General features: G+C 37.1%; 1 protein-coding gene across 1 annotated transcript in view; it reads right to left on the minus strand.

Annotated features, from left to right (window-relative positions):
* The window catches only part of diaph3 (diaphanous related formin 3), a 106,111-nt gene that overhangs the window by 90,197 nt on the left and 3,063 nt on the right, over positions 1-12,851 (minus strand). The window contains exons 3-10 of the mRNA XM_088993125.1: positions 12,434-12,466; positions 11,119-11,298; positions 8,364-8,468; positions 6,905-7,035; positions 5,678-5,752; positions 5,430-5,499; positions 3,029-3,165; positions 1,897-2,002 (exon numbers count right to left, since the gene is read on the minus strand). Coding sequence (XP_088849251.1) covers positions 1,897-2,002; positions 3,029-3,165; positions 5,430-5,499; positions 5,678-5,752; positions 6,905-7,035; positions 8,364-8,468; positions 11,119-11,298; positions 12,434-12,466 — 837 coding nt within the window. The remainder of the gene's footprint in view (positions 1-1,896; positions 2,003-3,028; positions 3,166-5,429; positions 5,500-5,677; positions 5,753-6,904; positions 7,036-8,363; positions 8,469-11,118; positions 11,299-12,433; positions 12,467-12,851) is intronic.

Genomic DNA, 12,851 nt, shown 5'->3' on the forward strand with positions numbered 1-12,851 from the left:
CCGTTTGCCTCAAAATGATACGGAATAAATTATTGATTGCAAACGTGTATGCTTTCCTCTTCAGAACTATTTGAATCATATTCATAAGTGGATGTGTAATAAGAAAGCATATTCTCCGAATCTGAAGCCGTTATTTTGATTCTCCAGCGATGCAAGACGTCTTGCTGTGATGTCACGAACTGGGGGCGGGACTTTCTGAATTCGCAGCTCCATTTTTTGCAGATTTTGGACACTTGAAGTGTTTCTTATTGGTGTTTTGCATTTGACTAAAAATATCTTACTTTTGGGTATTTTAGATGCTATCAAACGTTTTTCTGGTGTCAGTTAAAAAAGTGACGTCGGTTGTCCTTTAAAAGCGATGAACCAGGAACGAACGGTCACTTTTAACCCATCATTATTGGTGCCAAAACCCGGAATGATGGTGGTTGCGAAATGATTCAGTTTGCAGGACGATTTGAGACGTTTTTTTAGGAAGACAAGATGAGACGCATTTAAAATGCTGTGGGAATATTTCTCATCCAAACAAACGACCACTTTGAACCCATCATGAAATATGTGTCAATTTATGTGTGTGTAAGGAGGCCATGGGGGCCAGGTTTGAATTGCGGGTTCCACGTGGTGTCACGACAGTAAGAAAATAAAGAAATGGAATCCTTCTTCCAGCAACTGATGAGCATCCGAAATGAGCTCCATCGCCAGGAAGCAAAAGTCACATGACTAATGCATGTCTATTTTCTGCCGCTTCCAACTGGCCAAGGTGATTTGAATATTGATGCGACAACTGGAGACATAAAAGCAAACGTCAATCCGAGGGGAAAATCCGATGGCTGGTTTTTCACTGCCCCCTAAGTTGAGTTGCGGCACTGCGGACTAAAACAATCCGCCAGTCAAATGAAAAATGCTCATCCCAGAAAAAGGGATTTTTTTTGGAAATACTTGCTATACATTTAAAATCATTTGATATTCAGAATTGTCTGGTTATTTATTTATTTATTTATTATTTATGTATGTATTTATTTGTTGACGTGTTTTTGTGTTTATGTATTTGTTTGTGTTTATTTATTTATGTACTTATCTATGCATTTATCAATTTATTTTCTATGTTTTTTATCTAATTATGTATCTATGTATCTATTTATGTATCCATGTATCTATTTATTTATCTATTTATCAATGTATTTCTCTATTTATTTATTCTTCTATGTATTTATGTATTTATTTATTTATGTACCTAACCATCCATCCATTTATGTAATTATTTTTTTATTTTTGTATTTGTTTATTTATGTAATTTTGTATTGATGCGTGTATTTAGGTGTGTATCTATGTGTGTTTATCTATTAATCTATGTTTATCTATTTATCTATTTATTTATCCATTTATGTATTTATGAATGTATTTTTCGATGTATTTATTCCTCTTTGTATTTATTTATGTATTTATTTATTTATTCATGTATTTTTATTTATTTATTTATCAATCAATCAATATATGTATTGATCCACGAATAAATTAATTAATATATGCATTAATATAGTAATCCGTGCATTAATTGATGAATATATGTATTAATTTATATATTAATCGAGGTATTAACCAATCCTATCTATCCACCTATCTATCGATCCATCCAAATCCGTTCGTCCATCCATGTATTTATTTATGTATTTTTTTTATTTGTTTATATATTTGTTATTTTTAAGCAGACAGGCCAACATCCAGATGAGGGACGCACGCCCTGATTCCGCACTTGCAAATCATTTACTGTCCAAAAATGCTTGCGTTTGAAGCGGTAATAACATCATTCACCAGCGGATGGCAATCACAAGTTCATTTTTTTTTTTTACAATCCTAACTGACGACCCTCATTTTTGCGTGTGTCATCTTTGCGCTTACTTGCAGTTGCACCGAGCGATCTCGTAGTCCTTGCACGATGGGATGAAATCTGTCGATGGCTCGCAATTCCCCGGCGGTGGTGATGGCTTCAAGGACCTTCTCCAAACTAAACGTGACAGTGAAGATGATGACATTTGTCAAAAGGATGCTTATAGTAACTCTGTCACTCAATCATGAATGACAACACTCGAAAAACAAATCAAGAAATAATACAGTGATACCTTGGCTTACGAATTTATTAATTGGTTCCCAGACAGAGTGTGTAAGGTGAAAAAGTGTGTATCCCAAAAATTAATTTCCCATAGGAAACCATTAAAATGAGAATAATCCGTTCCCAGGTCCCTATAAGACATTATTTTCTAATTTTCTCAGCCTTAAAACTACACAAAATATAACTTATTTGATGTATAATAAATGTGCTATGGTTTTATCATTGAATAAATAAACTGTACTATATACTAAAGTGGTTTTATTGACCTTTGTGATGGTCGTTGATGGCTTGATGGAATGGAGTGTCCGCCTTCATCAGCATTCAACCCTTGATGAGGAACGTAACCTCCTTCTTTCACCATCGTGAGGAATGATCCCTTGTAGGTGCTTTCTCTGCCATCATTTTACCTTGTTCCTCATCAATTGTGATCTGTTTAGCTGGGTTAATAGCTTTTTGCACCAAGTGTACAGATGGTTTGTGCGGTTTATTTGTGGAGCCTGATTGATGGGATATTTTAACCTTGCAGTCTACACTCTGCCTTTGAACGATCAAAGTTGAAACTAGTCCAAATTCCACTGTTTTCTATCCATTTTCTCACTCGCTCTCCGTCGTCTGCCTGTCTCTTTAATATTTAACCCCCAGTCCCCTCACCGCTGCGTTCTTGACCAATCACGTGGCTTTAACCGTAGACTGGGGGCGGGGAATAGAGGATAAAAATGATTCGGCTGACATTTTCTTGTTAGGAGAACGCGCACATTCGCGAAGGACACGTCACTCATTGTGGCGCTCCGTGTGTATCGCAAAAACCAGTTCGTATGCCAAGGTAAAATTGGCATAAATGTAACGTTTGTCAAGCAAAAAGTTCGTAAGCCAAGGGGTTGGTATCACTGTAAATAATAAGCAAAAGACAGGATTACACACATGTTGTCTTCGCCGACGATGCAGATGGCCGACAGCAGTTTGACCACGTCGGTCATCATGGCGGATTGGGCGGGGTCGATGGCTCTCGCCAATAACGTGAGGCATCGCTCCTCGCCGAGTATTCGATCCAAGCCGTACTGCAATAAAAAAAACGGGCACACGTGGACAAGGCTTTTCATTCACACGCTAAATGATTTTCAAAATGGATGACGCAAAATGAAATGAGCAGGATTGTAGAAGGTCGTTGTTACCTTATCTATACTGTAAAGTGACCTTGAGAGTTTTGAAAGATAAATGAAATGTATTATTATTAACACTGTATCCATTAGCTAGCTACCTAACTATTTGCTATCCATTAGCTGGCTTGCTAGCTATCTAGCTGGCTAGGTAGCTATGCATTAGCGACTGTATCCTGTGACTGTAAAGTGTCCTTGAGAGTTTCGAAAGGTGCTTAGAAATGAAATGTATTATTATTATTACTGTATCTATTAGCTAGCTAGCTACCTAACTATTTATTTGCTATCTATTAGCTGTCTATTATCTGTATAGCTGGATCGCTAGCTATCTAGCTGGCTAGGTAGCTATCAATTAGCGACTGTATCGTGTGACTGTAAAGTGACCTTGAGACTTTTGAAAGATGCTTCTAAATGACACGTATCATTACTATGACTGTATCTATTAGCCTGCGAGCTAGTTAGCTTTCTATCTATTTGAGTTACATCCGGGTTGAGTGAACGCTGGCGCGTGTGGCTGTGGCTGCTCACCCACAGAAAATCTTATCCTGTGATTGTAAAGTGACCTTGAGAGTTTTGAAAGATCAATTTAATGTATTATTATTATTATTATTACCGTGATTAAAAAGCATTTTTTAATTTGTTTCATTAGTATGTTTGTATCCCGTATGTATGATGGTTGAAATAAAGTCCACTTTGCTCACGCTAGATGTAAGAAACCAATCTCACACGACCAGTTGGTTCGCTCTGTTATGGCAGCGCTTTGATGTAAGTGTTTCATATTTATGCGCATGAAGGGTTGATAGCACACAAAAAAATGAAATAAATACATAAATGTATGGTCATTATGACTTTAAAACTGCCTCAGCTCGAGGTGTGCAATGTGTCTCGATACAGACACTTTGATATTGCGATAACGTTCATACATCTGAATATTGTACTTTTTTTTTTTCATCCAAATCATGTTAAAATAAAGCAAAGAGATTTCTGGGATATCTTCATCATTGAGGCTACATCATTTCCATAGATGAAATTAAAAAAAGCATTGGTAAAAAAAGTGTAATAAGAGCAGACATAGTAATCATAACATAACACTAATAACAATGATAACACTAATAATAATGATAACACTAATAATGATAATAATAATAATAGCAAAAATAGTAATAATCATAAACTAATATTACTAATAATAATAAAATAATAATAATAGCAGAAATAGTAATAATCATAAAATAATATTAGTAATAATAATAAGAGCAGAAATACTAATAATCCTAAAATAATAATAATAATAGTCATAATTATAAAGGCAAATCCAATCCAATTACTGCTCACCTGTTATAGTTGGGAGGGTTAGAAAAAAAAAAAAAAAAAATATTGGAACGCTGCCGCGCAACAAATTAAATACTGCATAATTAACATTGTTTTCGAATGACTGCACCAAGCAAGGCAAAGTCTCATTTTGCAAATATAAATGCGCTTGCATCAACTTTATATAATAATAATAATAATAATAATACAATAATAAATAAATTAAAAATTATATATATATAATAAAAATAATAAATAGGGAAATAAATAAATTAATGAATACATAAATGAATAAATACATAAATATATAAATACATTATTAAATAAATAAATACATTATTAAAAAAATAAATACATGAATACATAGATAAATAAATACATTTCTTCAGTTGCTAATGTTGCGTCGTTTAAGAGATGAAGTAATTTTCAATACTTTGGGTATATGAAAATGAAGAAAAAAAATCAATTTTAAGTTTATTTATTATTAATATTTATAGGTAACATTTTATGTAGTGTGTAAATTGACTTGCAAAAAAAATATACAGAAAAATTATGTTTTTAATTAAATAGAAGATAAGCAAAACAGTAGGTCACAGAGCATTGCATTCAAAATTGGTATGACAAAAATAAAATAAAAAACAAAAAGAACATTTGTATAATTTGCAAATTAACTTGCAAAAATATTTCATCAAATAAAATTATCAGGTTTTTTTTTCATAATTAATAAATATAAAGAAGTTAAGCGAAATAGAACAATGGAAGGACAGCCTTCATATGATATTTTTGTTTTCCTTTTTCATATAAGAGTATGTAAAGAAATAAAAGCCTTGAGAAATGGCGGCTGCTGTATTTACCTTGTTGTTCATGAAGGCTTTTAGACACTGGACCACTTTATGTTGGTTCTTTTTGTCCATCCTCTCCTGCCTACGGAAATGGAAAGAACGCAATTCAGAAGGTCGGTAGCACTTGAGCATTGCTCAGGTTCACAGAGAAACTTGAGCCAGAGGTCATGGTCATGGTCATTTTTTTGGGGGGGCTGCTCCTTATACACACCGGAAAATACGCTAAGTGAAAAAAAATGCGCTCATTGACTGAAACTTACTGTTTTTTGACCAGCAACCTCTCCAAAATGTCAAGTAACAATCCAAGGCCTTCATGACCAAAGTTCTGCACCCAGCTGGGGAAAAAAAAAAACAAGAACAAACGCGGGCGATTACAACAGAGCGATGATAGACAACCAAAACAATCGGGGAAAATGAGCAAAACGTGGCCTAGTACTACCACCACCGCTACAGCCTGTACGTCTGCTACCCTGGGATCATTTCGGCCGACTCCATGCCCGGTGGCGGCACGACGGGTGAGCCCTTAGCCAGCTAGCTTTCTATCTATATGAGTTACGTATTATTGTTATTATAATTAGCTATCTATTAGCTAGCTGGCTTTTTATCTATGAGTTACGTACTGTTATTATAATTAGCTAACTATTGGCTAGCTAACTTTCTATCTATATGAGTTACGTATTATAGTTAATGTTATTATTATTAGCTAGCTTTCTATCTATATGAGTTACGTAATATTATTATTATTAGCTAGCTAGCTTTCTATCTATATGAGTTACCTATTATTGTTATTATTATTAGTTAGTTAGCTTTCTATCTAGATGAGTTACGTATTATTGTTATTATAATTAGCTATCTATTAGCTAGCTAGCTTTTTATCTATATGAGTTACGTATTATTGTTATTATAATTAGCTATCTATTAGCTAGCTAGCTTTTTATCTATATGAGTTACGTACTATTATTATAATTAGCTAACTATTAGCTAGCTAGCTTTGTATCTATATGAGTTACGTATTATAGTTATTGTTATTATTATTAGCTAGCTTTCTATCAATATGAGTTACGTATTATTATTATTATTATTATTATTATTATTATTATTAGCTAGCTAGCATTCCATCGATATGAGTTACGTATTATTATTATTATTATTATTATTATTATTATTATTATTATTATTCGCTAGCTAGCTTTCTATCTATATGAGTTACATATTATTGTTATTATGATGAGCAAGCTAGCTTTCGATCTATATGAGTTACGTATCATTGTTATCTATTAGCTATCTACTAGCTGGCTGGCTAGCTCGCCTTCTTACTATTTACTTCCGGGTTGAGTGAACGCTGGCGCATGTGGCTGCCACAGACCACCCACAGAAAAACGTATCCTATGACTATAAAGTGACCTCGAGAGTTTTGAAAGGCGCTTAGAAATGAAATGTATTATTATTATTATTAATAAAAGCTAATTATCTTTGTTAAACGCTACCTGACAGGATTGCTGGTAAGTGAGACACGTAGTGAGTCCAGGCAAGCAAAGAGGCGTTCATCCATCACGCCAGACTTGAGTTCTCCCAAGAATTCCTGAGCAGATATCTGAGAGCTGCTTTTCAGGCTACCCTGCAGGTAAAGAAAATAAGAAGAAATATAAAAATACAAAAAGACTTTACGTGAAAATGTGAAAAGAAAGACAAACAGAATCTGACAAAATACGTGACATCCGACATGTTCGAGAAAGCCTTCGGGCGCACCGTGTGAAAAAAAAAGTATGGCTGGAAACCACGCTGCGAGTTTCGTCGTACTTTTGCTCACATATTTTTAAGCGTAAGCCACGTCAAAAATGTGTGCGCAGTTTACCTTGTTTTTTCCAGTGTATAAGGTGTACTGAAAAGCCTTGATTTTTTTTTACACTGACGTATAAGCCTGCGCCTTATACGCCGCTGTGCCATACATGTGAAGGAATATTGGGTGGATGTTGGAAAATAATCAATTATTTTCACAAGAAATGTATCGGGTTGTGTACTTTTTGTGTGTAGTGACGAAGAAAAAAACTTAACCTGTGACTGTAAAGTACTAGTACTAGTGATAGTACTGGTACTAGTACTAATACTAGTAGTAGTAGTGGCAGTAGTGGTGGTAGTAGTGGTGGTCATACCAGTATTATTATTATTATTATTATTACTATTATTATTAACTTGCATTCCACTGTGTAAGATACAGTTAGCTGTCAAACTGGCTATCTAGCTGGCTATTAGCTATCTATCTGACTGGCTATCTGGCTACCTAGCTGGCTATCTATTTGCTATCTATTAGCTGTGTGGCTGGCTAAATATTAGCTATCTAGCTGGCTGGCTATATAGCTAGCTAGCTATTTGTTATCATGAGCTGTCTGGCTGGCTATATATTGGCTCTCTAGCTGCCTATTAGCTAGAATTCTATCTATTTGAGTTACTTCCGGGTTGAGTGAATGCTGGTGCGTGTGACCGCCGCTGCTCACCCACAGAAAAACTTATCATGTGACTGTAAATGGACCTTGAGAGATTTGAAAGGCGCTAACTAGATAGCCATCGCTAATAGATAGCTAATAGATAGCCAACAGATAGCTAGCCAGATAGCTAACCAGATTGCTGGCCATATAGCCAATAGAAAACCTCAATAGAGAGAAAGCTAGCTAGCTAGCTAGTCATGCTTTTCAATTCCCGAATAAATTCGAAAATGGCAGTGAATGAGTTTAAAAAAAGTTTTCGGTGGCCAACATGGCAATAGATTGTTGGAAATAAGATTAAAATGTTATCAAGAAAGATTTCATTTGGTAACAAAGTATTAAGACGTAAAAGGCAAAAGCTAACAGCGCTCCTTGAAATGTGTCAAAGCAGTAGAAATACATTTGATATGGTAACAATAGTAGCACAATCTTATAAAAGAGATGAAAATAAAAATAAACGTACCGTTTTTGAGGCAGCACAAACATACTGCAGAACCATTTCTCTCTTGGTATTCAAGTCCTTGTCTCTCAAGGGAGTCTTTTTGTCTTCGTTCAAGTTCATGTCCTCCTAATACAAAATGGACAACGTTGGAATGACACCCCGATATATACATATATATATATTGTTTTTTTTCTGTCCTATTGTTGGCAAACCCGAGGCCATGTGACCTTCTGACAGAGATGGTGGACACTGTGGACAAAGGCCTTTTACTGCCGGCAGGGGACGCAGACGCCCCAATTCCGCAGCCATCTGCCAAGCTATTTACTGAGAGTATATGCAAATTAAAGTAATACATTAGTAAAACATAGTTTTCTCGATTAGAATACCACGGCAAAGGACGTTCTAAGCACCAACAGCTGAAAATCATAAAACAAAGGTCTGATAAACTGATAAATTTGTAACCTGGATAATGACCTCTTCCTGTGAGTTTCAAGTCGTAAATTGCTTCGGTGACGAAGGACTTTCCCTTCGTCAGTTTTGTTAGGTTAGACTAATACAAGCTAATATTAGCGTTAACAGTTACATTTAATCTTTTAACAATTTTGAACGGAATTAAATATTTTAAACTTACTATTTTCATATTTATTTTGAGCAATATTTAATATGGCTAAATAAGGCATTTCTGTAAAAAAAAAATATATGACATGGTTCATTTTTCATTGAAAATTCTACACTCATCTACTTTTCTCCGTTTGGTTGATGACATTTTGGCTAATGAGGGTGCTGAAAGAAAAGAGCGCTTTTTTCTTCTACATTGATCGAAACAGTACCACTATGCCCTCTAGTGGGCAATCCTTGAATTGCATCTCATAAAAACATCAATTCCATTTCGTGTTTCCATTTTGTCCACTTTTAAATTATCCTGCGGGCCTGATCAAACCTCCTTGGGGGCCGGTTCCGGCCCGCCGGCCGCATGTTTGACACCCGTGTCCTAGATGAAGATGACAGGTTAACAGGCTTTAGTTCAGATTGACCCCAGGCCATCTGTGCCTTGACTGCGGGCCTATTGTTCGGTTGGCCAGCACTTTTAAATATGATAACTTCTATTTTGTCTCATCTCTCCCACCTTCCAATCTATGAGGAAAAGTGTCAAACTTGGAAAATAGTCAACGTGTGCGTTTCTAATCCAAATCCCCCTCCCCCGTTCGAGCGTAAAAGAAAATCATAAATAACAGCTCGTCCTGTGTTTGTTAAAACATTGGACGGCAACGTTGGCAGATCGCCTTACATCGACGCTTTTCGAAAACAGATGCCCGTTTCTGCTTGTGTACGTTTTCTCTGGTGGTTACGCGGTTGGCACGCTCATATTTGGTCGATAAATATGTTCGAAAACCGAGCTTTGACTATAAATAGCTGTCGATCAATGAATTCCTTTTTGCGCGCCAATATAATTACCATATTTTCCGCTGTATAAGGCGCACCGGAGTATAAGGCGCACCTTATACTCCTTCCTAAAGCTAGCTTGCATGAAAGCGATTCGGGTAATATTTTGTTGCACAACTTTGAGAGCACTGGTGTCAAAGTCAAGGACGCGGGGGTCAAATCTGGCCCTGCACATTATTTTATTCGGCCCACGGAAGCAAAGTAGGCAAAGCAGTTTTGGACCATCATCCATTCCTGAAGACTGTTCGAAAAGTGATTTGTTGGAAGTGCGAAACTATTACAGACATTCCCCTATCTACGAACATTCAAGTTACAAACAAAATATGAAGCAATTTACGAACTAATTCACCTTACCAACAGCCGCTCGTAACGTATCTCGTCCGTAAGTTGGGGAAGGTCTGTATATGATCCCATAAATAGGGGATACATTCACGATGCAGGAAAAAAAAAAATCACGGAAATCACAACGACAAACACATCAGCTCCAAATGAATGTTCGTAATGTAAGGAAACCGAGAGTGGGGTGTTGGTGTGTGCTCTGTTTGTTGGAAAATCTCAAATTGTCAGGACGAAATCCGATTTGGTCAATACTTTCGAAAACCGAGGTTTGACTATACGTAGCTGTCGATCTATGAATTCCTTTTTGCGCACCACCATAATTACCGTATTTTACAGTGTATACGGCGCACCGGAGTATAAGGCACACCATATACTCCTTCCTGAAGCTAGCTTGCAAGAAAGCGATTCCGGTAATATTTTGTTGCACAACCTTGAGAGCACAGGTGTCAAAGTCAAGGCCCAGGGGCCAAATCTGGCCCGCCACATCATTTTATTGGGCCTGTGAAAGAAAATCAAGCTAGCTTGCATGAAAGCAATTCTGGTAACATTTTGTTGCACAACCTTGAGAGCACTGGTGTCAAAGTCAAGGCCCAGGGGCCAAATCTGGCCCGCCACATCATTTTATTGGGCCTGTGAAAGAAAATCAAGCTAGCTTGCATGAAAGCGATTCCGGTAATATTTTGTTGCACAACCTTGACAGCACTGGTGTCAAAGTCAAGGCCCAGGGGCCAAATATGGCCCACCACATCATTTTATTCGGCCTGTGAAAGCAAATCAAATGACATGATGCTAGCTCAAGTCAGAAGAAAAATGTCAAATTGTCCCGTGCGCTCTATATATAATACGTGGAGGGATGATATTTTTGTGACTACAATGTGACCCGTGGATGGATGGATTTTTTACGTCAAGAGATAATTAATTCTGTAAAAATTAGCCTTCCATTAAAACGATGACGACACAGTGAAATAAAGAACGGTAGCTATGAATTCCATACCATCATCTTCTCAAACAAGGCCAAGATTTCCTTTTCCGACGGGATTTTCGACGAAAGTTGGTCAAACTGGGAGTTGGATGAGGAAAATACGGACCAATCGCTGCTACCGTATTTGGACTGAGGTATGGCTGGGCGCTCCTTTTTGCTACCCGGGATCCGAAGGCTTGCAAATCTGTCCAGCTGGAAAACAAGTCAGAAAGATAAACAATGAAAATAAAGTCCAAAAAAATGCAACAAGTTCAGGTTGGCTGTTTGATGATCGTGTCGGTGTTAGTTTCCATAGCAGGTCATGTTGATTAGAGTGGGCTCATCATTAGCTTGTAGCAAATGTGCATCTTTCCCTACATTACATCACAAAAGGTTGAATGAAGGCCGAGCTAGCTATCTATTAGCTGCCTATTAGCTAGCTAGCTTTCTATCTGAGTTATTTCCGGGTTGAGTGAAGGCATAGCTAGCTATCTGTTAGCTAGCTATTAGCTAGCTAATGTTCTATCCGAGTTACTTAGCTATCTATTAGCGAGCTAACTTTCTATCTGAGTTACTTCCGGGCTAAATGAAGGCCTAGCTAGCTATCTGTTAGCTATCTATTAGCTATGTAGCTTTCCATTCAAGTTACTTAGCTATCGAATTGCTAGCTAGCTTTCTATCTGAGTCACTTCCGGATTGAGTGAAGGCCTGGCTAGCTATCTATCAGCTATCTAGCCGAGTTACTTCCAGGTTGAGTGAAGGCCTAGCTAGCCATTTATTAGCTAGCTAGCGTTCTATCCGAGTTACTTAGCTATCAAATTGCTAGCTAGCTTTCTATCTGAGTTACATCCGGGTTGAGTGAAGCCGTGGCTAGCTGTCCGTTAGCTATCTATTAGCTAGCTTGCTTCCTATCTGAGTTACTTCCGGGTTGAGTGATGGCCTGGCTAGCTATTTGTTAGCTATCTATTAGCTATCTAGCTTTCTAGCCGATTTAAATCTGGGTTGAGTGAAGGCCTAACTAGCTATTTCTTAGCTAGCTAGCATTCTATCCGAATTACTTTGCTACCGAATTGCTAGCTAGCTTTCTAGCTGAGTTACTGCCGGGTTGAGTGAAGGCCTAGCTAGCTATTTATTAGTGAATTGACCTTGAGAGTTTTGAAAGGCGCTTATAAATGAAATGTATTATAATCATTGCATTCAAGGTTGGGAAAATAAGATTGTGAGCAAAGCACAAATGTGGTTAGAAAGGCCGAAAAGGAATGTAAACAAATACGTTGACTTCATTTCGTCTCGTTAGTCTGCAACCAAGAAGACGGAAGAAATTGTTTTTCCATTGTTCACATCTTACCATGTCATCAGTGAGATTTCGAAATGGGAGGTGCTAAGAATAGGGGGGGGGGGGGACACAAAAACAGGATCAAGTTTCATGAAGCATCTCGGCCATGCACACAAACGCCGCCACTGGAACGTATCAAACGATTCTATCGTCCCTTTATGGAAAATAATAATCATGTAACTTGAATGGTTGCCAATGGAGCAAAGTCAATAAAAAGATTAATCGGAACAGGATCAGACTATGTCGCTGAACGGCATTTACAGTTTTTGACGGAGATACAGGTAACATCCGACTTACGAACGAGTTCCGTTCCCACCAAACGGTCGTAAGTCAAAATAATCATAAGTCCAAATCCATTCAAAATGTTGAATAAAGTCTAAACGACTCGCAAACTCCCCCCTCTGGTGCCATCACGTAGTCGATTGCTGTG

The sequence above is a fragment of the Hippocampus bargibanti genome, linkage group LG03, assembly GCF_051943395.1.
Source record: "Hippocampus bargibanti isolate YZ-2025 linkage group LG03, ASM5194339v1, whole genome shotgun sequence".
In the NCBI taxonomy this organism is placed as follows: domain Eukaryota; kingdom Metazoa; phylum Chordata; class Actinopteri; order Syngnathiformes; family Syngnathidae; genus Hippocampus; species Hippocampus bargibanti.